Source organism: Sus scrofa, chromosome 9, assembly GCF_000003025.6.
Source record: "Sus scrofa isolate TJ Tabasco breed Duroc chromosome 9, Sscrofa11.1, whole genome shotgun sequence".
NCBI classification, from domain to species: Eukaryota; Metazoa; Chordata; class Mammalia; order Artiodactyla; family Suidae; genus Sus; species Sus scrofa.
In genome coordinates this window covers 39,678,909-39,706,037 of record NC_010451.4, presented here as the reverse complement: position 1 = coordinate 39,706,037, position 27,129 = coordinate 39,678,909, and the positions used below count along the sequence as shown (strand labels likewise).

General features: G+C 46.4%; 1 protein-coding gene across 1 annotated transcript in view; it reads right to left on the bottom strand.

Moving 5' to 3' along the window:
• The window catches only part of DIXDC1 (DIX domain containing 1), a 68,456-nt gene that overhangs the window by 28,872 nt on the left and 12,455 nt on the right, over nt 1-27,129 (bottom strand). The window contains 6 exon segments of the mRNA XM_003129869.5: nt 3,813-3,961; nt 5,367-5,479; nt 11,931-12,038; nt 12,791-13,022; nt 16,535-16,660; nt 22,166-22,295. Of these exon segments, the coding sequence (XP_003129917.3) occupies nt 3,813-3,961; nt 5,367-5,479; nt 11,931-12,038; nt 12,791-13,022; nt 16,535-16,660; nt 22,166-22,295 (858 nt within the window).

The window sequence follows — 27,129 nt, the reverse complement described above, 5'->3', positions numbered from 1 at the left end:
AGACACGGCTCGGATCCCGCATTGCTGTGGCTCTGGTGTAGGCCGGTGGCTACAGCTCAGATTCGACCCCTAGCCTGGGAACCTCCATATGCCGCGGGAGCAGCCCAAGAAATGGCAAAAAGACAAAAAAAAAAAAAAAAAAAAAAAACCAGCACAGAATTATCCTGGCTTAGAAAAGTTTTGTTGTTGTTGGGGTTTTTGTTTGTTTGTTTGTTTGCTTTTGCTTTTTAGGGCCATACCCATGGCATACGGAGGTTCCCAGGCTCAGGGTCTAATCGAGCTATAGCTGACGGCCTACACCACAGCCACAGCAACGCCAGATACGAGCTGCATCTACTATCTCCACCATGGCTCACGGCAATGTCGGATCCTTAACCCACTGAGTGAGGCCAAGGATCGAACCCACGTCCTCATGGATACTAGTCAGGTTCGTTAAACACTAAGCCATGACAGGAACTCCAGAAAAGTTTTTTGCAAGAAGTTATGTGGAATACATAGAGAACTGACTTGGGCTGATTTAATTCTTGTTTGATTTAATAATTCAGGCTTCTTTTTTCTTTTGCCTTTTTGGGCTGCACCTGAGGCATATGGAATTCCAGGCTCGGTCTAATCGAGCTGTAGCTGCCGCCTACACCACAGCCACAGCAATGCCAGATCTGAGCCGTGTCTGTGACCTACACCACAGCTCATGGCAACGCCAGATCCTTAACCCACTGAGTGAGGCCAAGGATCAAACCTGCATCCTCATGGATACTAGTCAAGTTCGTAACTCACTAAGCCATAAGGGGAACTCCAATAATTCAGCATTTTCGATCCCCAAGGCAACCTGATAGAATAAGGAAGAAAACATATTTGCAGAGATGTCCATCTAATCACAGCAGGCTTTGTTTTCACTAGAAATGGGTGGAAAGGGTGCAGATCTACCCTGAAGCTAAGGAGGCTCAAACCTCAAGGTCCCTCCCAGGGTCCTCTACATAACACTGCAGTCACAATCGACAATCTTATTTTATTTTATTTTTTTGTCTTTTTGCCATTTCTAGGGCCACTTCTGTGGCATGTGGAGGTTCCCACGCCAGGGATCTAATCGGAGCTGTAGCCACCAGCCTACACTACAGCCACAGCAACGCAGGATCCAAGCCTCATCTGCAACCTACACCACAGCTCATGGCAACGCCAGATCCTTAACCCACTGAGCGAGGCCAGGGATCGAACCGAAACCTCATGGTTCCTAGTGGGATTTGTTAACCACTGAACCACGACAGGAACTCCGGCAATCTTAATCTTTTTTTTTTTTTTTTATTTTCCCACTGTACAGCAAGGGGGTCAGGTTATCCTTACATGTATACATTACATTTTCCCCCAGACAATCTTAATCTTAAAGAGGCCTCATAAATGGTATACTTTAGGACTCACACAACTTGAATCTAATCGTAGAGGTAGACATTATGAGACCTATGAGGCTCAGTGAAAGACTTAAAAATCTATGGCAATTTTCTGTCACAATTTTTTCACCATCTAATCCGAAGAGAACAGAAGTTCTGTGTCAATAAATATAACAGATTATATCACAATTCTTGGTATATAAAAACATTTTCTTTTGGGGGGTGCATACCCGCAGCATGTGGAAGTTCCTAGGCCAGGGATGGAACCCACACCGCAACAGTGACCCACCCCATAGCAGTGACAATGCCAGATCCCTCACCTGCTTTGCCACAAGAGGACGCCTATAAAAACATTTTAAAATCCACTGGTTGGTCTACAAAGCGTTAATTATTAATAAAATTTTGGAGTTCTCTAGCAGCACAGTAGGTTAAGGGTCCAGTGTTGTCACTGCTGTGGGTCGGGTCACTGCTATGGTGTGGGTTTGATCCCTGGCCTAGGAACTTCCACATGCTGCAGGAGGGGCAAAAAAATTTTTTAAAAATTAAAAAAATAGGAGTTTCCATCATGGCTCAGTGGAAACGAATCTGACTAGTATCCATGAGGACGAAGGTTCCATCTCCGGCCTTGCTCAGTGGGTTAAGGATCCAGCATTGCTGCGAGCTGTGGTGTATGTTTCAGATGCGGCTTGGATCTGGCATTGCTGTGGCTGTGGTGTAGGCCGGTGGCTACAGCTCCAACTCGATCCCTAGCCTGGGAACCTCCATAGGCCGCGGGTATGGCCCTAAAAAGACAAAAAAAAAAATTAATTAAAAAAAAAACAATCAATCGAATTTGGTTATCCCATGGATTTCTGTGGAACAAGGTAAAAAAATGTAAGAAGCCACAAGGCCACAGGGAGCTACACTACAGAAATACCGACTATGAGGGCAAAGTGTTCACCAGGCTCTAATAAAGGCCACTAACAAGGAGGAAACCCTGGACATGGCTCAGAATGCAATTTGTTCACCACTGAAAGAGTTAAGAAATCCAGTGGATGCTGTGAGCCCCATTGTATTCTGTAATGGAACTGAATTCTCATTGTGATCATGTGGCTGTGAACTCAAACCCCTCTGTTTGCAGGGAATATCAGGATGCTGACTTTCTGCCTGTTGATTCTCTTCTTTTTCTGTCTCATCTGCCACTGGATTTCTCCCAGGTTGAAAACATGCAAACCAAACGGAAAACCAAACTGAAGGAGATCTAGTTCATATAATGATAATCCTGGGAAAAACCTGGTTGAGTGTAATCCCAATGTTCTCCGGGCTTTAATCCTTCCTATTAAAGGACAGCGCGCACACACACACACACACACACACACACACACACACACACACAAAACCATTCCATTAGTTAAACCATTCCTTAATGGAGTGACAGCAAAGGGAACTAAAAGTCAGACATTTAAAAATACAGAGCCAATGGGGGAAGATCAACAATTCTGCTTGGGAATGTTTGGACAGTAAACATCCCTCCAACCCCTTTAGTTCCTTCGGCATACATTATGCAAATGGTTTAACCAAAGCACCAATCCCCCTTTTTTTTTCTTTAGGAGCCCTTTGTGTCCCCACCCTGTTGCTGCTGGCTAGGAGCATGCCCTTCACCGCCTGCCGGCTGCCAGAGCCACTCACATAATGTGGGCTTTGTTTACGTGTCCATAAATATTTGACAATTCAGAAGCAGTGCAGTTCCCAGCACAAACAGAAAGAAATACTCCTAGGCAATTTCAGGGTCATCGGAACACTACAAGGGCTCCCCCAAACAGGACAGATACACAAAGACAGAGGACTGGGGGGTCATTCAGGGTAGGGACTAAGTCAAGTGGGTCAGTTGGCCTCTGGGGGGAGATTTGCTGGCACCAAAGGTATAGGAAAAACTGAAGGGCCTTGTTGCTCAAGGCAAACCTCTTCTACCTGATCCTTATGCCTCGGCTTTCACTTATAAAAGCAGTAAGAGTGAGCTAAATCCCTTAGCTAGACACAGGCGAGACCCATAGCACTAGTGGCCTTTACAGCCTTTCTGCTTCTGGTGAATTTCTAGGAGAAAATCCTGACTCTTCACAATGTCATTCCCCAGTGAAAACTGCCATTGCAGGTCCTTGGCTGCAGACAGTGGAGAAACCCACCTACGAAGCAGAAAGCCAGAGTCCAGGTTCGGTCAGGGTCGATATGGCCCCCAGGCTTACAGAACTCCTAACAGCTGTGCTGTAAACAAGAGTCCATGAAGTCGACCTGCGCCTACTCACATGGAAGGACTTTGCTTCTCATACTCTACCACCTCTATCTAAACTCCCCATTCCAATGTCATAAACTGAGACTGTTTTCTTTCAACTGCTCCTAGTGACTTAAAAACAATAACCAATTGGTACACCCAAGACAAACTACAAAAGCTACCTGTAATCCCGATATCATTTTCTTGGCTTCCTCCATTTCTTTTTCCAAATGTTCTTGTTGTTCCAATAGCTGTTCCTCCCATGAAGTCTCCAGATAGGTCCCGGGGCTGCCTGGTCGCCAGTCCCGGGATAACGGTGAATCTATCTCTTCTGCAAGAGGAAAGGAGGGAGTACAGCTCATGTTGAAGAAAACTGAGTTTCTGGCAAAAAGCATTCACAGTCCGCTGCCTTCACAGGTTCAGGTCACCTGCTTTCTGAACGGGCCCTCACTGCACAAACTGGACTCGTCACCAGGTGGCGTTTTGAGACAGAAAGAACTGGCCCTTAACTCGGACCCCAGGCAGCAAGGCTTACTCCTCCGGGCAGATCTATCCTCTTTAGAACCTTAGGCAAGCAGTAAGACTCCCTTCCTGGGAATCTTGCTATGGGCCAGATTTTACTCTTAAGTCTCTAGAACTGGCCTACCCAGAGCTTGATCCTGCAGCTACAAAGGCGGAAGCTGTCAGAAACAAAGAAAATAAAATTCCCGTTGGTTGCTCTGGAGCTTGAGAGGGGAGACCTCAAGTCAAATTCCTTTGACTATTTTGTGGTCACGACTGAAGCCCGTTCACACATAACACTGTGTGAGCCACAAGGGAAACAAACCAGTAAAAGCACACTTGTACAAATTGTTTTCACCTCTCTCTCTCTTTCTGGTTTTATTTTCCTATCTTTACAGTCTCTTTGCTCTGATTTCATTCATAAGGATGAATATAAGTCTAATCCCTCTGGGTTGTTGTGCGATTAAATGAGGTAACCTCTGTGCAGGGCCCGGTGGTGCCTGGCAAGCACTCAGTAAATGCCCCCTCCTCCCTCCCCAGGGTACCAGGAGTTTCTGACTCAGTAACAAACTGACTTTTTGGTACTAATGCCAGGGCTAGATGGGGAGTGGAAACAGGAAGAACCGAATTCCAGTTTTCCTTCTGGGGGCTTCAGTTTCATTATATCCCTTATAGGCAAATAAAACTCTAAATCATGTGCTTTGCTTCTTCCATGCTTTCCTCTGTGTTTATATAAGAAAAAGGAGACCAGTTGAGACGAAGGAAGAAGTCTAAACAAAGGGAACTCTTTGTGGTCCTTTCTGTTGCCCTTATACCAAACATGATGCAGACCTGCTTTCTCCTGGATGTTCTAGCTTCTACTATATATTCATGGCCCCAATTTAAGCTAGGAAAGCACTGAAATTATTTGTATAACACAGACATAATGAAAACTGTTTACTTGAGTTGGCTTCTGGCCATTCCAAAGTCATCTCCTAATTCACAGGCGGCATCTGGGGAACAGCCTGTCTATGCTGCTTCCGGACACTGTCCGCTAGAATATCAGAAGGGACCATCCGTGAGAAGATACTACAGTCACTGGCTCCAAAGCATTACCGCCCTCGAGAGTGGACCCTGCATGCTCAGACTATGAGGGGAGAAGGTCAGGGAGCTTACATGTAGACAGTCAGGACCCCCACACTCATCTAGCTGAGGGCTGTTCCTTAAGCCAACAGAGGCAGGCTGAGCAACAGTACCTGTTCTGTTCTCTATTCCTTCAGAGGGAATGATCACGAAATCTGCCTTCTCCTCCGACTGGGTTATAATGGATTCACTCTTCGCACTGTGGATAGGACTGGGGGAAGTCAGGCTACGACCAAAGAAAAAAGAAGAGAAACAATTTATTGATAAGAGTTGTCTAGAAACCGACATTCCTAATTTATCCCAGAGACTTCTTATTAATCTAACTCCTATTGTCTAAGATCGTGCCTGGCCCATGGCAAGAACAAATATTTGTTGAATGAATGATGAACTTGTTAAATGAATGAACCACCCAGTCCCAGATGTCTTTTCCACAAAGAGGCTGCCTTTAAGCCTAATGCATGGAGAGAGTTATCAGAAGGATGGATAATCCAGCGTTTTAAAGAGCTCCAAGTTTTTATTACTTCCACCACCACCACCTCTTCCACCTTCATCCCGGGACCCAAGTTCAGAGACTGATGTAGTATGTGTTTTAGTAGCTTTGGAGGCCAGAAAGAAAATCTATTTCCAATACAGTGATCTTTCACAGACACGTGCAATACCAGCAGAATAATCATGGCAGATCAGCCCAGGGCTGATCCCAAAGGAAGGGATGCTATGGAGGCTGCCTCAGGGAGAAACTGCTGGAATGTGGACCGTGCCGGGCTGGGCAAAGGGACAACAATATATCAGCAGAGCTAGGACAGGATACAGAAAAGAGTAATGTGTCAAAAGGGGAAAATACCTGCTAGAGGATGGTAAAGGTTTACTTGATTTACTGCCATTAAAGAGTTACTCCTATTTCTGCCACACTATTTTCAAACTGCCATCAGAAACCCTGCAACAATGTTTAAATTCCAACCCTTTAATTTCCTGCAGTTCTCATCGTGGCTCAGTGATAACAAACCCAACTCGGATCCATGAGGACAAGGGTTTGATCTCTAGCCTCTCTCAGGGGGTTAAGGATCCAGTGTTGCCGTGAGCTGTGGTGTACGTCGCAGATGCGGCTCAGATCCCTCATTACTGTGGCTGTAGTAGGCCAGCAGCTGCAGCTCTGACTGGACACCTAGCCTGGGAACTTCCATATGCCATAGGTGCGGTCCTAAAAGGCAAAAAAAATTTTTTTTTAATTTTTTTGTCTTTTTGCCTTTTCTAGGCCCACTCCCGAGGCATATGGAGGTTCCCAGGCTAGGGGTCTAATTGGAGCTGTTGCCACCGGCCTACACCAGAGCCACAGCAACACAGGATCCGAGCCCAATCTGCCACCTACACCACAGCTCACGGCAACGCCGGATCCTTAACCCACTAAGCAAGGCCAAGGATCAAACCCGCAACCTCATGGTTCCTAGTCAGATTCATTCCCACTGAGCCACGATGGGAACTCCAAAAAATTCTTTAAAAATTAAAAAAAGTAATAAAGTAGTCACTTCCAATTGATTTATTAAAAAAAAAATTCCCAGTATAACTACAAGCCTTGGAAGGAACTGTTTGGATTTTTAAGGGAGCAGAATTTTAAATTGCCAGAAGCAAATCTACAGGACACGATAGAAATGTGAGGCTGATGCTTCCATCCGAAGAGGCATTTTTCTTTGCCCTGCACCTTGAGAACATCAGCGCTGCAACAATCTCAGGGGTTGTGGGGTCCACAGGCCCAGCCCCCAGTCAGGAATTCTTTCCAAATCCATCACCCAGACAACAGTGAAAGTGTCTTGGATTCACTGACCCACTTAATGTGCCCCTGAAGTCTCCCAGGCTAATCCTCACAGCCACGATCAGGAGTTAACATTTCATTTTCCTAGAAACCACTGAAGACAAGAGCCGAGCACAGTGGAGGTAGCCAGAGAGTCCAGAAATCCTTGAAGCAGTCTAAGGACTCGTGTCTCAACCGCCCCATTGTCCAGAGTTTTGGGCTTTAGTGGGAATGACCTCAACTAGTATTACAGTCTCATCCTTATTAGCATCACAGAAAGAAATTTAGTTTTCTGCTTCTTCTTTTTTTTTTTTTTTTTTTTTTTTTTTTAGGGCTGCACTCACAACATAGGCAAATTCCCAGGCTAGGGGTGGAATTAGAGCTGCAGCTGCTGGCCTACGCCACAGCAGTGCACGATCCAAGCTGCATCTGCAACCTACACCACAGCTCAGAGCAACGCCGGATCCTTAACCCACTGAGCAAGGCCAGGGATCGAACCCACATTCTCATAGATACTAGTCAGATTCGTTTCTGCTGCACCATAGCCAGAACTCCCTTTTGCTTTTTCAAATAAAAGAAAGTTGCTTAACTGTATCTATAGATCTACAACCCAAACAGGCAAGAGGGGTGGAGAGAGGCAAGACGCGGTATTTAGAAAAGGTAATTGTTTTACAGAACTCTCTTAACCATCTTTACCACTTAGGCAATCTGACTGCCGGGCCAACATGAATTAGTTGCTGGAAAAGCACTAGTCTAAGGGTACTAAGTCATTTATAGGAAGAACAGATTTATGACTATTCAGCCTTCAGCATCCCCCTTCTTATAGAAATGAGGCTTCAAGTGCAGAAATTTCGAGGCCTGCACCAGCTGCTCCTCTTTGGGAGCTGATAAGACAACACTTCCTCAGCTGACAAGGTGCTGCAGCTGACATGCTCCCCTGCCTGCACTGGCTGGACCACAGTGGGTACGTGTGAGACGAAGGGGGTGGGGGCGGGAGGAGTGGTGTGAACCTAGGATTCGGGGAAAACTGCTTTCCCAAAAGCAGAGACGCATGCTCAGTTCCACCAGCTCCCCCCTAAGTGAGCTGTCTCCCATATAAGGGCAGGAGGCGGATGTCTGCTATCCAGCCCCACTGGGGGAGTGGCAGAGCAGCCAAAGGAAAACAACATTTCTCTTTCTTGAATTGGGGCTGCCAGTGTGTGAGGCCACAGAGAGGGAGAACCATGAAACTAACTGGCCAAGTCAAAGAAATAAATAAATAAAGCATCTGAGGAAGAAAAATCCTGAGGCACATGTCAGAGCGGGCACCTCACCACCTCCTCAAGGGGAACCTTGCAGATGAGGATGGTCCCCTAAATCCTCTGCCTCCAGTCAGACAAAAGTATTTTCATACTAATTAATTGTATGATATAGGCTCTCCCTGATTGGCTTAAAACCCCTGTATTATAGACAAGTAATTCCTTACTTGCTATTGTAATCCTCTCTCAAGTCTTGGGAACAATTGATTACAAATCAGGTCTGACTGATACATTCTTAATTCCCCCAGTGCTAACATCTCTCCAATCTCAATTTCTCAGGCAAGCCATCTCCCAGAAAAGATACCTCCAAATTAGAGTGAAATCAGTTTTTTTAAATGTGTAGTGGGCCATAGGAGTTGTTTCCCCCTTAAGTGTCTCCTTCAGCAGAGATAAGATGGGGTCAAGCGCCCTCCTTCCCCTATGCTGTTGCAGCTTCCTAAACCCACTGTATTTTATAGTGATAATCCCAGGCCAGCAGCCTGTTCTCCCCAGTATAGCAACCCACCGATTCCCGCCTCAGTCTCTGGCCAACAGCATCCTCCGGTCCCAGCCCTGCTCCCATCCCACCCATGCCCCCCACCTCCAAAGCCGAAGTGGCTTCAGCTCACCATTTGACTTGAGTCCCTCCCATGGTCCCCCTCGTGGCTCCGGCTTCAGCAAGTCGGATTCCCTGGGTGAAGTGGGAGGCTGAGAGTCACAGCGCTCCCAAATTCGGGCATGTCTTCCCAAGCCGGGGCCCGCAGAACGACTCCAAGGGGAGGCCAACTACTAAAGCCGCTTGCCCCGCGGCCAGGGGACCGGAGGGAGGACAGAGAGGCACGCGTCTCGGCCCCAGGGACAGAGATGCTCCCAGGTCGGAGGCGCGCTGTCCCGGCAGCTCAGACACTGCAGCAGCCCGGCCTCGGCGGAAGCCGCCTCCCCTCGCAGGCTGCCTGTCCCTGGCAGCGGCATCGTGGTCTCCGCGGCGGCGCGGCTCCGGGCGTGCCCCCTGGCGCAGGCATCTCAACCCATCTCCGACCCCCCGGAGAAACGCTGCCCGCGGCTCCGGCTGAGTGGTCGAGTCCCGGGAGAGCAGCAAGCGGGCGCCGATCCCACCTCCGCACCGCCTCCCCGGTCCCGCCCTCCCGCTGCCCTCCCCCGCTTCCCAGGCTGTCACACGCGGCCAGGCAGCGCCGGGCTCGGACCCAGGCGGGCACTCCGCCCGCCGATCGAGCTCGGTACAGAGCTGGGGCGGGGCGGCGGGGCCCAATGGGAGCCCCCGGCGGGGCAGGGGAGGGGCCGCCCGGTGGCAGAATCCCGGGATGGCTCTGTGGTCCTTGTTCCGAGAAGCCCAGGAGTGAAAGCGGTGCCTTCTCTCCTCTGACCCCTGCCTGCGTGGACACGAGCTCGGGGGTGGGTCTAACCTGGCTCCTCGCGGGAGGGGTTTCCCCGGAAACCCGCTGAACGCCTGTCTCCCCACAGATACCCCTAGGGCGTTGCATGTGTTTTTTCCCAATTGAGGCTCATTTTGCTAGGCTACTGTGAGACGCTGGCCCGAGGTCCACACCACAGGTCTGCGAAGCAACAGGCGAGCAGTCGGGCAGGGCTTCGCAAGGGCGTCTCTCAAGGAGCAGGGGAAGGAGATCAGACATAGAGGCTATCTTTCCTACCTCTGCGCCAACCCCGTTCTGAGTCACATCCAGAGGGTCTCCTGGCCTTCGTGGGTCACTGAGCCCTTAGGTGGCCACCCCCGAATGGACACCCCTCCCCACCCCGAGAGGCAGAATGTGCCAGAACCTTCTAGGTCGCAGTATGCTGACTGAACATCCTAAAGAGGTGAGGGAGAGGGAGAAGAAAACCAAATCAGGAAGGAGAGGAGGGATGCAAACTATTCTCTGACCCCTCTCCTAGAAAACTGTCACTGTCACCCAACTGCAGCCCAATTTCCAATGGCCCCTAATTCACCATGTCTCATATCCCTACCTCCAGTCTGAGTTCTGCCAGAGAGGAAGGAAGCAGGTGCTCCCAGGAAGGAAGAAATCCAGACTTTTTTTTTTTTTTCCTCTCAAATCTGGCAGGCACTATCAGGCACAGAAGAGTAAGAGGCCTGAAGCCATGCAGGAAGCAATAGATCTCATTATACAAGGAAATATCCTTCGGTTCTAGTCTAAGTGATAGTCCAAACAGCAAGCAACAAAGAAATGGTTTAGATTTTCAGTAAAAGCACACCTCTTGCTTAATGGGCACAAGGTTTCCTTATGGATGATGAAAATGGTTTCTAACTAGAAGGAGGTAATGATTGCACAATGTTATGAAAGTTCTAAATACCAATGATTTGTACTTTTTTAAAAAATGCTTTTTAGGGCCGCACCTGCAGCATATGGAAGTTCCAGGGCTAGGGGTCGAATCAGAGCTGCATGCCAGCCTACACCACAGCCACAGCAACACAGGATCCAAGCCAGGTCTGAGACCTACACCACAGCTGATGGCAACGCCGGATCCCTACACCGAGCAAGGCCAGGGATGGAACCTGCATCCTTATGGATACTAGTTGGGTTCGTAACCCACTAAGTCACAAAGGGAACTCCAGTGTTTTTTAAAACAATTAACGGTTACTTTTATGCTATGTGAATTTTATAAATTAAAAAAACACATCTACTAAATGTGAAAATTAAGGTTGAGAAGATTATCAGTATATTAAAATGTTGGAAAGAATTCCATGTGACCTCAACAAATTAGAAAATGAACCATCAAACTAAGATGGAATTTCATGAGGAAAAGAAATAGGAGGAAGAAAACACATAAAATATATACATATAAGACAAAGAACAATTAGGCTTAACTAGAACAGGCTAAGCTGGGTTGGGTGAGAAGAAAAAAGGTCATAAGAGCATAAATTAAATATGATTCAGCAATGAAATTAAGTTAGTAAATGAGCTAACATCATCTGGGGATGTGTTTACAGCAGCATGATTTACATGAGCCAGGAAAGTAGCCTTTTTCTGCCACTATAGTTGGCATTGATCAGGCTTTTATTAGAGCACTGTGTCCTGTTTTGGTCTCTGCACTTGGCTCTAAGGGATACAGGCAGCCTTTTAGCTAGAGTCACACACATCGTTAGCCCACTCAGATGTGTAGTAATCTGCCACAATTCCCAGCTTTATAAATGAAAGCTGGGAGCATTCTTAATGCTCTAAAACAGCTCTGCTCATTTGCTCTTGCTATGAGCCGAATACAGCCTTCTGAGGCCATAACTTAAGAGTTAGATTCAGACACAAAGACAGTGCGATGGAACTGGCACTGTCAGCTGATATGCAAATATCAGAACTGAGGGGCCGGGCCCTGACAGGTCCCAGCCATGCCCCCAAGTGGACACAGCTAAGCACTGGTGCTGGTATGCGGGAGATTCACAAACATCCCAACCTCTCCTCCTGCCAGCACAAAACCACAAGGCAGTGCTGAGGGCTACCCTTTTAAAGCCAAACATAAACCAAGGGAAAGAGAACAGTGCCTTATTGCCCGTGGCATTGCTACTTGAAGCCGACAACCCCGAGAATCCCCCTGAAGCAGCTTTCAGCTATGATTGTACGGTGAAGAATCCGAGCCCCAGTTACCTGGAGCAGCTGGACTCGGACGGGGATCTTTGCTGCCCCTCATACTGCTGCACCAGGGCTCGCACGCTCCAGCACGGATTCTCGATCTCCTCATCCACGCTGCTGTTCCTAGAGGCAGAGGGCAGCAGCAAAAGAGAGGGTGTCAGTCCTTCAGGTCAAGCCAACAAGTACTGCTAGATGCCACTCTGGGAGCACGACGGGGAAAAAGATGAAAAAGGCAAAGCTCCTGCCTGAAGGACACTTGAAACCTTATCAGCAAGGCAGTCACAGAAACCACAAATTTCACCAATCTCTGCAACACCTCAGGGTTGTATTCCCTCTCAGCAGACACACAACCCAAAAAGTGTTTCCTGCCTTGACTCTCCCAGACAGCTGGCCTTTAGGAAACACACCAGGGAGAGAATCAGGGACGAACCAGGATGTTGCTCCCATGTATCTCCCAGGGCAGAAAACACCCTGTGCCAAAGGCATATGTTTAAAACTCTGGGCACGAGAGGAAAAATTACATTTATAATTCCTTTACTTGCTGCTAAAGGCAAAATAAACATCTCCAAAAGAAAGGACTTCTTTTCTTTTTTTTTTTGGCTGCATCCGTGGCTTGGGAAAGTTCCCAGGCCAGCGATGGAACCCACACCACAGCAGTGACCTGACTGCTGCAGTGACAACTCTGGATCCTTAACCTGCTGCACCACAAGGAAACTCCAGAAAGGGCTTTTTTTTTTTTTCTCTTTTCGAGCACCCTCTCCACCCTCCACTCTGTGCTCCTTTCTGTCATGTGGACTGTTTAGGTGATATTTCCAACTACTGCACTATAGCATTGAAGGGAAGAAAGATCAGAAAAGGTGAATTTCCACCCTTACCTCTGTCTATATCGAAAGACATCCCGTCCTGACCGTGACATGTCATGACACACATCAGCCAGAGCGGCAGCTGCTCCCTGGGCCACAGCAGTGGCACAATGTGGCTGGTGACTCTGCAGAGGGGCTCCGGCATCCCGTCCTTGGCTCACTGTCCTGCTGGAGCCAGGTTTGAAATGAGCTGCCAGGGCCAGGACCAGCCTCATGATAGACTTCAGGTTGCCTTCCACAATATCTGAGGGCCAGAACAGACGACAGGTCCCATTAGGGGGACAGAGAGCTGAAGAATCCTTCTGTTATGATGTATTTGCCAGTGAACAGGTAAACAGGTAGTCAAACTCTCTTATCCTCGCAAAGCTGGGTTCAACAGGGAAACGGAAGATTTCAAAGCAATTATAGGAGATCCCGTTGTGGCTCAGTGGATTAAGAACCCGACATAGTGTCCGTGAATATGCAGGTTTGATCCCCGGTATCACTCAGTGGGTTAAGGATCCAGTGTTGCCACAAGCTGCAGTGTAGGTCGCAGACACAGCTGGGATCCCACGATGATGTGGCTGTGGTGTAGACCGGCAGCTGCAGCTCCAATTTGAACCCGAGCCCAGGAACTTCCATATGCTGCAGTCCAGCCAAAAAAAAAAGAAAAAAGAAAACACAGAAAGAAAGAAAAAGCAATTACAACAAAGTATGATAATGTATCACAGGGGAAGTACAGGAAGCACAAGGTTCTTTGGGAACTCAGAGGAGAAGCATCTTGTCTCGTCTAGAGGGCTCAGGGAAGGATTCCAGAGGAAGTGAATTCTAAACTGAAACTTGATTGTCCAGTAGTGGTTCATCACATGAAGGAAGAGAAGGAAAAGAATATTCCAAGAAGAGGGAACAGCAGGCATGATGAGGTGAGAGAACATGACACACCAAGCTGTGCCGTTCAGTATGGGAGCCTCTAGCCATGTGCAGCTATTATGCATTTAACGTGGAGCTGTAGGCTGAACTGAAATGTGCTGTAAGAGTGGGCCTTACTCAGCACACGCACAAAAACAGAATAAAAATTCTCACTAGACTTAGTACAGAAAATAGAAGGCAAAATATCTCACAAAAAGTTTATACTGATTACATGTTGAGCTGATAATATTTTGGATACATGGGATTAAATAAATAAATAATATATGTGCATGTATAAATATGTATATATATTTTCTGTCTTTTTTTTAAGGCCGCACCTGTGGCATATGGAGGTTCCCAGGTTAGGGGTCAAATCGGAGCTGTAGCTGGTGGTCTACACCACAGCAACAGCAATGCTGGATCCGAGCCGCATCTGCAACCTACTCCACAACTCACGGCAATACTGGATCCTTAACCCACGGAGCAAGGCCAGGGATCAAATCTGCATCCTCATGGATGCCAGTCAGATTCATTTCCACTGAGCCACAACAGGAACTCTCATAAATTATTAAAATTAATTTCACCCATTTCTTTTTCTTACTGTTTTTGGTTTTTGTTTTTATTTTTTAGGGCTGCACTCGCAGCATATAGAGGTTCCCAGGCTAGGGGTCAAATTGGAGCTGTAGCTGCTGGTGTACACCACAGCCACAGCAATGCTGGATCCGAGCCTTCACTGTGACCTACACCATAGCTGATGGCAACACCGGATCCTTAACCGACTGAGCAAGGTCAGGAACTGAACCTTTGTCCTCAGGGATGCTAGTCAGATTTGTTTCTGCTGAGCCACGACGGGACCTCCTTTTTTTTTTTTTTTTACTGTGGCTATTAGAAACATTCAAGTCACAATGGGATTCACATTATATTTCTATGGCACACACTCTGGAAGAGGAATGGAAAGCAGTTCAGCATAGCCGGAGCTGAGAGTGAGGGGGAGAGGGTGGAAGATGAAGGGTAGGAACTCGAGGTCCGGTGAGAGGAAGGGCCTTGGATTTTATCCTCAGGGTCCCTGGATGCAGAGGAATGGCAGGAGCCTACACATTCTTAGAAAGATCACTCTGGCTGCAGTGTGGAAAGCAGACAGGAGGGGACAAAAATGGATGCGGTGGGACTAATTAGGAAGCTGTTGTGCTTCTCCAGGTAAAAGACAATGATGTCTTGAATGGCAGTGTATCCTCAAAATAGCTGACTTTAATGGGCCAGATCCCCAAGCCCACCCCTCATGGGGACCAGATCAGAGATATCATAGCATTCTAAATTTTGTTCTAGAAAAAGAGGAATGCAGACAGAAAATAATATGATAGGTATGCTGAAAGTTAATGTAGGAAATAGGTAAACTTCTATTTTTTATTATTTTATTTTATTTTATTTTATTTTGTCTTTTGTTTTTTGAGGGCCGCACCTGCAGCATATGGAGGTTCCCAGGCTAGGGGTCTAATCGGAGCTGTAGCCGCCAGCCTACGCCAGAGCCACAGCAATGCCAGATTGGAGCCTCATCTTCGACCTACACCACAGCTCACAGCAATGCTGGATTCTTAACCCACTGAGCGAGGCTAGGGATCGAACCAGCATCCCCATGGATAATAGTCAGGTTTGTAACCTGCTGAGCCACCATGGGAACTCCTCTCTCTTTTTTTTTTTTCATTTTCATAGCCTTTTATATATTTATTCAAGGCTTTCAAAAGGATGGATGGATAGTTTCTACCGGGCTCTCAATGGTCAGTATCTGCCCCGCCCGAATGAGCCCAACACAGAGAACACAGTAAGACAGGAAGGGAGGGCTCCCTCCAGCCCCATTCTCATCAGAGCCACAGACAATCAGGCCCAGACACAGATGCTGAATCAGAACCAGATTATAATCAGATCTGGAGAAAGAGCGAGAGGACCAGCATTCCTGTGCCTTCTGAGGACACCTACACTACTTCTTCCCTGCAGCCTGGGCTCAAAATAGACCGTGAATGTCCTCTTCTGGCTGCGTGGCTCCAGGAGAGGGCTTGTGGCTTGTGCAGGGGTGAAAGAGCCCTTTGATCCTGCCCAGAGCTGTTCTGTGATGTTCCAAAAAATACTATAAAGCGGTTTCCTTCTGGAAAACTGGATGGAAAAAAAAAAAAAGGCCATCATGATTTAAAATAATAATTGTCGTGAGCCCCTAGGAACTCAAAAAAAACATAATCTGTGTTCATTTTTGATCACTTAAATAAGACTTTTTAAAATCAGCATCTCAATTTTGTAATTTCTTTTCTGTTAATTTTCTTACACACTTGCAAGCAAAACTTTATTCTATTAAAGTGAATGGAGACCTTCTATCTTTACCCAGGTTTCCAAAGCACTTGGATTTTGATAACTACTCCATCCCAAGAGGATAACTTTCTTTGTTGTGTGTGTGGGTTTTAATTTTTTCTTTTTTTTTTTTTTGCTTTTTACGGCCACACCCGCAGCATATGGAGGTTCCCAGGCTAGGGGTCCAGCCTACACCACAGCCACAGCAACGCCAGACCCGAGCCACCTCTTAGACCTACACCACAGCTCACAGCAATGCCAGATCTTTAACCCCAACTGAGTGAGGCCGGGGATCAAATCCACAACCTCATGGTTACTAGTCGGATTCATTTCTGCTGCACCACGACAGGAATGCCTTAAAAATTGTTTATTATACTTGATTTACAATGAGCGAATAACTTTCTAGAAAAATGAGAATCCTACTCCAGTCTCCTGAGAACCCTCGGCTACACAACAGATGGTTCCTCGAGGTGCCAATCACCAGTTAAGGTTGAATATCTTTATCCCCCACAGACATGATGAAGCACTGACCTTTAGCTGAAGTCTGGTGCATACGAATCTTTTTGGAGGCTACAAACTGTAACACTTTCTCCACGTTATTCTTCATCTCCTGTTGGTTACTGGGACTTGTCTGTACCCCACTCAGCTTTTCTCCTGCTGTTAGAAGAGAGAAAATACCTGAAGTTACGGGGAGGAGTAGGACCACAGTTTCAGAGTAGCCAGACACAAAGAAAAAGAATATCTGATGTAAACACTACAATTATCTAAAAATATGCAAGTGAGCTAGGCCTTTATAATTTGGATGGAGAATAGGAAAATGAAAGCCTTCTGGAGGGCTTTCAGGTTTTTAAATCCAGGAGTTCCCGGGTGGCTCAGCCGGTTATGGATGTGGCGTTGCCCCTGCTGTGGCTTAGGTTGCTACTGTGGCACAGTTTTGATCCCTGACCTAGGAACTTCTGCATGCTTTGGCTGTGGCCAAAAAAATTTTAAATCTATTTTCAGGGGCCTGGGTGTACATTTATTCATTCAACAAACGTTTGATCGAGCACCCACTGTGTGTCAGGCACTGTTCTAGGCACCAGAGGAACAGCAGTGATCGAGATTCTGTCTTCCCTTCGGTCATAGAGTTTACATCTGTAGGGATAACAGATGACCAAGATAACAAATGTTTCATATAATTTCAGGCAATGATGAGTGCTCTGAGGAAAAACAAAGAAGCGTGATGATGAGCTCTCTGATAACACACTTGGACCGAGACTTGAATAAACTAAGAGATGTTCGGATTTGAGGAGGTGTTTCAGATTCCAGGCTGAGGAACCACAAGTAGCGAGCCCACACGGAAGGAGCTCAGCTCCTCTGAGGAACAGCAACAAGACTGCCTGGTAGAGTCGGGAGAGCAGGGAGTCGAGTCCTCAGCTGAGGTGGGAGGTGAGCAAGGCCAGGCATGTGGAGCTTTGGGGACCAGAGCAAAAGAGCAAAGAGCTGGAATTTCATTCTAAGTGTAATGGGTGGCCAACAGAGAGGTTGAGGAAAGGGAGTTACAGGATCTGATTTATGTTTTTAAAAGTTGATTCCGCATCTGTGTGGGGAGTTCCTGTCGTGGCTCAGCAGAAACAAATCTGACTAGGATCCATGAGGACACAGGTTGATCCCTGGCCTTGCTAAGTAGGTCAAGGACCCAGTATTGCCAGGAGCTGCGGTGTAGATCGCAGATGTGGCTTGGATCTGGCATTGCTGTGGCTGTGGCTATGGTGTAAGCTGGCAACTGTAGCTCCAATCCAAGCCTGAGAACCTCCATATGCTGGAGGTGTGGCCCTAAAAAGACAAAAAAAAAAAAAGGACTCTGTGTGGACACAGATTATGTGAAAAGCAAACAAGGGGATGCGTTAGGAAGAAAACAAAAATAGTCAAGCAAGAGATGATGGTTTGGGAAGAAGCTGAGAGGTAAGAAATCAGATAGTGGGTAAAATTTCATATAAAGCAAACAGCACAATGGGAACCCCGAAAAGAGGATAATTAATGACAGCTTCGACGTGTTGTGTGAATGGTACTGTGATGCATTGCTCAGAGGAAGAATCCTGGAGGATAAAGGAGTCAGTGGGGAAAGTTCCGACTAAGACACATGAAGCTGGAGTTGCATTTTAGACATCCAGGTAGAGATGTTGAATAACAGGACGTTGATACTCTCATCTAGAACTCCAGGAAAAGCTTAAGGCTAAAAATATAAATTTGGGAGTTCCCATCGTGGCATGAGCATTGGTGTAGGTCGCAGATGTGGCTCGGATCTGGCGTTGCTGTGGCTGTGATGTAGGCTCACAGCTGTAGCTCCGATTAGACCCCTAGCCTGGGAACCTCCATATGCCTCAGCTGTGCCTTAGAAAATGCAAAAAGCGGAGTTCCCGTCGTGGCGCGGTGGTTGACGAATCCGACTAGGAACCATGGGGTTGCGGGTTCGGTCCCCGCCCTTGCTCAGTGGGTTGACGATCCGGCGTTGCCGTGAGCTGTGGTGTGGGTTGCAGGCGCGGCTTGGATCCCGCGTTGCTGTGGCTCTGGCGTGGGCCGGTGGCTACAGCTCCGATTGGACCCCTAGCCTGGGAATCTCCATATGCCGTGTGAGCGGCCCAAGAAATAGCAACAACAACAAGAAAGACAAAAAATATATATATAAAAAAAAAAAGAAAATTCAAAAAGACAAATACATGTATGTGTGTGTGTGTATGTATATATATATATATATATATAAATAAATAAATTTGAGGAGTTCACATGTGGTGCATGAGGTTAAGGATTTGGTGTTGTCCCTGCAGGGGCTTGGGTCACTTCTGTGGCTCGGGTTTGATCTCTAGCCCAGGAACTTCCATTTGCCATGGGCATGGCCAAAAAAATTTTTTTTAAAAATACAAAACTGAGAAGAGTTCATTTAGGGATAAAGAATATACGAGGACGAAGTGCTGAGCCTCTGAGGAGAACTCAGCATTTAGAGTCAGGAAGGAGGAGAAAGCCAGCAGAGCAAACAGGAGACACCAGTGAGGAAGGAGGGGAATCCGAAAGTCCACAGGATCCTGGAGACCAAGGGAAGAAAGTGTTTGGGGAGTTCTCTTGGGGTGCAATGGGTTAAGGATCTAGTATTGTCACTGCAGTGGCCTGGGTCGATGCTATGGGATAGGTTTGATCCCTGGCTGGGGAATTTCCACATGCTGCAGGCATAGCCCCTGCAAAAGAGGAAGTGTTTGCAGGAGCAGGGAGTGATCCCCTGTGGCAAGGTCTGCTAAGTTGAAGAAAATGAGAACTGAGGCCTGGCTACAGGCCTTGATGTCACAAGGCAGAGGTTGTGACCTTGATGAGAGCAGTTTCTGTGGAGTAATGGGACCAAAACTCCCATGAGGGCCGCCTAGAGAAAGAATGAGAAATAAGGCAGTGAATTCAATAAGTTTTTCTCTACAGCCAAGTCACAGCAAAAAGCAGCATTTAAGAGGCTGGGTTTTGGGAGAACAAGAATACATATTCATATTGCCTACACATGCATCGAATATCTTTGGAAAGAAAGGCAGGAAACTGCCAACACTTATTGCCTCCAGAAAGAACAGGTGGCTGGCAGAGAGGGACAAAGGTGGAAAGAAAGGCTTTTGACTTCATATCCACTTGTGCCGTGTGGATTTTTTAACTGATTATACTTCCAGCATAATCTATTCAAGTGGATGAAAAATTAAATGTTTAAAATGAGCTTTAGGAGTTCCTGCCATGGGTCAGTGGTTAATAAACCCGACTAGCATCCATGAGAATGCGAGGATTCGATCTCTGGCCTCGCTCAGTAGGTTAAGGATCCAGTGTTGCCATGAGCTGTGGTGTAGGTCACAGACGCAGCTCAGATCTCAAGTTGCTGTGGCTGTGGTGTAGGCCAGCAGCTGGAGCTCCCATTAGACCCCTAGCCTGGGAACCTCCATATGCAGCAGGTGCAGCCCTAAAAAAAAAAGACAAAAAAAAAAAAATGGATCTAGGTCTTTATCTGCTTTGTCATTTATGTGACCTTGTAAAGTTGCTTCACCTTTGTAAATCCTATAAACTGAGTAACATAGTATATCATATCCATATAATAAAGCAACCAAAACATGCTTAGCATAATGCTTGAGCGTTTTTTGTTTTTTGTTTTTGTCTTTTTTGTCTTTCCTAGGGCTGCAACTGCAGCATATGGCAGTTCCCAGGCTAGGGGTCTAATCGGAGCTGTAGCTACTGGCCTACACCACAGCCATAGCAATGCCAGATCCAAGCCGCGTCTTCAACCTACACCACAGCTCACGGCAACGCTGAATCCTTAACCCACTGAGCGAGGCCAGGGACTGAACCCACAACCTCATCGTTCCTGGTCAGATTCGTTAACCACTGAGCCATGATGGGAACTCTGATGCTTGAGATTTTAAAACATTTATAAAATATAAATATAGTGTTTGATGAATTTACTTATTTTTATAAATGATCTTTAAGTTTGTTTCCTGAAAATCGGGATAATATTATATTTCTCAAAGGTTGATAATTAAATGAAATTAAATGAAAAAGTGTTCAATACATAGCAGCTGCTATTACTATTACCATGGTTACTATCATTATAAGCAAATACTGATGAATCCTTGAGCTGTCTGAATGAGGTTTTCATGGATAGGCTGCCTGTAGCAAAGCTGCCATCCTACATACCACTCACAAAGCCCGCTTTGTCAAAGGCTCTATGCAAAGTGAGCTGACTTCTATGAAATGAATGTCTGAGTACCTATTATGTGCCTGCACTTGGTTTAGGGTTATGGAAACGAACAAACAAAAAATACACTGTACCTGTTCTTAAAGAGCTCAGTTCTTTTTTTTGGGGGGGGCCCCACCCGCAGCATATGGAGGTTCCCCCCGCAGCATATGGAGGTTCCCAGGATAGGGGTCTAATCGGAGCTGTAGCTGCCAGCCTACGCCAGAGCCACAGCAACGCGGGATCCAAGCTGCGTCTTTGACCTACACCACAGCTCACAGCCACGCCCGATCCTTAACCCATTGATCGAGGCCAGGGATCGAACCTGCAGCCTCACAGTTCCTAGTCAAATTCATTACCTCTGTGCCATGACGGGAACTCCAAGAGCTCTCTATTAAGGAGAGACAGATGGGTAAACAATTATCATTTGGTGAGAGAAATAATAACAGAGCTACGGACGTATGCTAGGGAAATAAGGTTATGACTGGGGAGATCCCATTGTGGCTCAGAAGTAACAAACCTGACTAGTATCCATGAGGACACAGGTACAAATCCTGGCCTCGCAAGTGGGTTAAGGATCCAGTGTTGCCATGAGCTGCGGAGTAGGCAGAGGAGGAGGCTTGGATCTGGCGTTGCTGTGGCTGTGGCATTAGGCCTGTAGCTGCAGCTCTGATTTGCCCCCTATCCTGGGAACCTACATATGCCACAGATTCAGCCCTAAACACACACACACACACACACACACACACACACACACACACACACATGAATGACTGAGGAGTTCCCTGGTGGTCTAGTGGTTAGGATTCAGTGCTTTCACTGCTGTGGCCCGGGTTCAATCCCAGGTCTGGGAATTGAGAACCCACATCAAGCCACTGCATATCGCAGCCAAAAAAGAAAAAAAGAAGAAAAAGAATGACTGGCAATAACGCCAGGACTTCAAGAGGACAAGCCCTCTCGTGAAGTATTACGGTAGTGAATATCCTAGATGGGCCCCTTTGCTGCTAACACACTTTTTTTCCTGGTTACCACTTCCTTTTCCAGCCTCCATTTAGACATCAAATCTTCTGGCAAGCCATCCCTGAACCCCAAAGACTGCGTTGGGTGCCGCCCATGAGCTCCTATCTGTACTTGCCCCATCAGAGTATTAAGTCCATTAGCAGAAGTGACTTCACTTTCCAGTCTTTCCAACTAGACTGGGAGACTTTTGAGAGCACAGACTGTGCTCATCGTCATATTCCCAAAGCCTTAATACAGCACCTGGAACACGGTGTTTACTGACTAATAAATGACGTTAATTAACTGTGGGCAAGTATCTTAAGTCTTCTCTACTTCCACTTCCATCTATTTTAAAGAAGGAGCAATCTGCCCTGAAGGGCATATGGAAGATATGTTCTGGTTTATGCCAGCATCAGGGTCCGGGGCCAACTGACCAACAATCTCGATGAGATATGCCAGGATCACCCCATCGCGGAGGTCCTGCCGCAGGTCCTGCACAGGCTTCACCGCCGGCCTCTTCTTCAGCTGTGCGTTCACCCAGGCCACATACGCCTGCAGCTGTTGCTGGAAAATGAAAGGTTGGAAATAAGGGAAAGGCTGCGTGTTTTTCTCATCCCTCCCTGCACCCACCAAGGCAGCATTTGATGGGCTTCGGTGGGCAATCGATATCCAGAGGGAGGAGGAGAAGCTTTTAAGCAAGAAAGATAGTCAGATGTGGAGCATGTTCACAAATTCTCTAGGTTTCTGCTAGTCTCCAGGGACAAGCTAAGCTCTGACTTGGGTGGCAGTGTAGACACAGATACGCAGACGAGGGTTTCAGTGATTAGGACTCCTGCTTTCCTTGAATTTTGCTCTGTTGATGACCAGGAATAAAGGCTGAGCCAGAATCACAGTTAGGGTTTTTTTCCTTTGTTTCATTTTGTCTTCTCTTTTTAGGGCCACACCTGTGCAATATGGAATTTCCTACACCGCAGCTCACGGCAACGCCGGATCCTTAACTCACTGAGCAAGGTCAGGGATTGAACCCGCAACCTCATGGTTCCTAGTCAGATTAGTTTCCTCTGCGCCACGACGGGAACGAACTGGAGCTGCACTGCCAGCTTACGACACAGTCACAGTGACGCCGGATCCTTAACCCACTGAGTGAGGCCAGGGATCAAACCCACATCCTCATGGAGACTGTGTCAGGTTCTTAACCCACTGACCACAACAGAAACAGCCCACAGCCAGTTTTTGTGTCATCACTGCTGCCAGCAATCCACCGTGCTTCTCAGGAGCAATCACTCATGTCCTGTGCACACAATGGACTGGGATACTCCTAAGAATTGTTCTTGGGGAACCTGGAATCAACAACAAACCAAGCTCAGAACTCCCACTCCCATAGCTGCTTTCTTTACAATGAGGCATACCTGAAATCACCCAAGCTTTATTCTCCTGAGCCTATAATCCTGGGATTGCTACAGAGTCAGTTTTATTCCATGCTTATATTATCAGAGAGAATCTAGTTACCTAAAACCTGCACAAAGAAGTGAAAAAGAAAGACTACGATGAGCAGTGTTCCTGAAGAACAGGGTTGGATGGGGAGCCTTCACTTATTCTCATTTATTTTCAGACAAACCTAGGGCCCCATAACATCAGGAGCCTGTCAGATCCAGGTAGGACATATAACTCTTCCCAACTCTTTAGAGAGCTTACATATTCCTTTTTTTTTTTTTTTTTTGTCTTTTGTCTTTTTAGGGCCACACCCACAGCATATGGAGGTTCCCAGGCTAGGGGTCTAATCAGAGCTATAGCCGCCGGCCTACACCACAGCCACAGCAATGCCAGATCTGAGCCGCGTCTTCCACCTACACCACAGCTCAGGGCAACACCGGATCCTTAACTCACTGAGCAAGGTCAGGGATTGAACCTGCAACCTCATGGTTCCTAGTCAGATTCGTTTCCTCTGCGCCACAATGGGAACTCCCATATTCCCTTTTAAACAGAGCTTGTAGTCAAGTGTTTGTTCTGATTATTTGGTGTGAAGATGGGCACCCCAAATAATATAAATAATGTATAAATATCAAAATAACACATGAACAATGTCATGGTACAGGCAGTAGCCCTGTCTGGTTTCTGTAGAAGTCCAAGACCCTGAACCTAAAGTTGAAGTTCAAGGGCTAATGGTATTAATCACAATTTGGTTAAAGTTCTGTTGATTTCTAAGCCTCAGGTACTTCCTTCATGAAATGATGTTGGAAATTACTCACTGGCTGCTTCCTGAGCTTAAATTAAATCTTCACTATTTTTCTCTCTCTATGTCAATTTGTGGGAATAAATAAAGTCCTTCGGGAGGCAGTGCTAAGGCAATAATCTACCAGCTACTGACACATTGCAGCAAGTGCGATGATCAACAGGAGGTGCGGGGAGGAATTTATTTATCAAGTACCTACCATGAACCACATACTATTTTTGGTATTTATGTTTTAATGAGTTAATAGTGTACCGGACATAGCCTGTCACACAGTTGATGCTTACTAAATGGTCATTATTATTTTCATTATCATCATCTAATTCAATTCTCAGGACAGCACTGAAGGGTCAGTACCATTTCCATTCTATGAATGGGGTTCAGAGAAATTCTGTGACTTCTCCAATGTTCCCCTAGCTAGGACATAGCAGACTTAGTAATGAAACCCAGTAAAGGTGGCCCAAGCATTTACCAAGGACCTCTTACTATTCAACTCACTCTGCAGAATACAAGCCGTTACACCTTCTGCCTTAATGTGGGCCAGACTCCCGTTTAGGTCTGCTCCCAGCACAGCACTGGGCGAGGCAGGCCAGGCAAAGGGCACCTGCAGAGTAAACCACTGTGCTCCAGGGAAAACAGGTTAAGACCAGAAAGGCATTAAGGGTAACAGCTGGGTCTGATTACCTGGCTTCTGTACAAAACTCCTCACCCATCTCCCTGGATCTAATATCACCCTTGACCCACCCTGCATACATTCCTGCTTAAAATCCTTCCCTGGCTTCTCATCATTCTCAAGATAAAATCCAATCTCCTTAGCTGCCTGTAAGTCTGTCACGAACTGGCAAACTGGCATTTACTTCTTCTCCAGCTTCACTCACTCCCTGCCTCCCCTCCCCCGCAACTGCCCCCATGGTTCACTCCGTTCAATCCTCATGCAGTGCCCCAAACCCACCAGTGGTCCAGCCACCCTGCCTCCCCCTGCCTGCCATCTCCTCTTAAATCTCAGCTCAGGCATCATCTCTTCCAGGAAGCCTTCCCTGACCCTTCCCAACCCCTCAGATTCTGAGCTCCCTGAGGACGTCCTATGTCACCCAATTGGTTCAACAATAAGTGACATGCAGGAGAGTGCTATTATGGGGCTACAAAGAGCCTTAGGCCTTCAAGAAGTTCACAGGAAAAAAGAGAAGAGAGGAAGAGGAGGAGAAGCTTGCAGGCCGCAGAGACAAGCATCATGGCAGGGTGTACAAGGTGCTAAGAAGAGTATTAACCCAACCTGAAGCCCATGGTCAGGCGGTTTCCTACAGGAGGAAAAGCAGCAAAGAGGACAGTGAGCTCAAAGGAGCTCTGGTCTGAATTCCGCTCCATGCAGGAAGTTATAATAAGAGTTGAACTCAGGAGTAATAGGTATTTAACACATATCTGTTTGAATCAGTGAATCATTTGCCACATTTCATCAGGCTAAGACAAAGTGATTGTAAAAGTTACTGATGCAGGGGCAGACAAGAACAAGTGTTTTTCATTAAGCCAAGATAATTTTACCTACATAACTACAGCTTTCTTCTGGCTGTTGAATAGAAGAAAGGTGTCTCGATGCAAAACTGCTTTGAGGTTCCTAACAGTACTTTTCATGCACATTAATCATAGCTCTAGTCTTCCAATAAAGAGCAGTCTATAGCATACATGATGATAACTGTCACTTTTCTGAACACCTACTCTGTGTCAAGAGCCATGCTGGGTCCTTTAAACAGTTTCTCTAATGCTCATTGGCCAGGGAGATTTTACTGTATCTATTCTGCTAACTGGAAACTGAGCCTCAAAAATGGTAAAATAAATTGTTCAAGGTCACTCCATAAGCTACAAATATGACATTCACTCTGACTCCCAAGTCCAATCCTCCTTCCACACCACCACAGCCACAGCAACATGGGATCCGAGCCACGTCTGCAACCTACACCCCAGCTCCCAGCAACGCCAGATCCTTAACCCACTGAGCAAGGCCAGGGATCAAACCCTCGTCCTCATGGATGATAATCAGGTTTGTTAACTGCTGAGCCACGATGGGAACTGTCATCTTTATGATGTGGAATCATCCTATTGAAGAATAGAGGGTGTCTTTCCATTTGTTTAAATGTGTGTCTTTTGGGGGTGGTTTAAAGTTTTCCTCTTGTAGGTCTTAATTTCTTATTAATTTCTTGTTAAGTTCATTTCTAAGTATTCAATTTTTAAATTATTTTTATTTTTTCCATTATAGCTAATTTACACTGTTCTGTCAATTTTCTGCTGCACAGCAAGATGACCCAGTTACACATACATGTATATATTCTTTTTTCTCACATTATCATGTTCCATCACCAGTGACCAGACATGGTTCCCAGTGCTACACAGCAGGTCAATTCTCATTCATTGTGATTTTATTTTATTTTATTTTATTTATTTATTTATTTTTTGTCTTTTTAGCTATTTCTTGGGCCGCTCCCGCGGCATAAGGAGGTTCCCAGGCTAGGGGTCGATCGGAGCTGTAGCCACCGCCACACCAGAGCCACAGCAACGCGGGATTGAGCCGCGTTGCAACCTACACCACAGCTCATGGCAACGCCGATCGTTAACCCACTGAGCAAGGGTAGGGATCGAACCCGCAACCTCATGGTTCCTACTTGGATTCGTTAACCGCTGCGACACGACGGGAACTCCTCATTGTGATTTTAAATGAGGTTTTCTCTACCAGACTTTCTCTAATGAGTTACTCTCTGTATATGCGAAAGCTGTTAATTTCAATGGGTTACTATTATATCTTGCTACCTTTTCTTTTTGTTGAGTTTTATCAATGATTCTCAATGATTTCCAGGATCACTATTATATTATACACAAAAAGAAGTCATTTTACTTCTTTACCTGGCATTGTGCCTCTAATCAATTTCTAAATACCTCCGGTACAATGCTGAATAATAGTGAAGATAGTGAAGATAGTGGGCATCCTTCTCTTGTTTCTGGACTTAGAGAAAATACTTGTGTATTTCCTAATTTAGAAAGTGACTGGTTTTAGGAATAAGGTATATATATTTTATCATGTTAAGAAAGAATCCATCAAGTATTATTTTCTTGAGTGGTTTTATAAGGAATAGATGCTAAATTTTGATGAAAGTTTTGTCAGCATTTATGGAGATAATT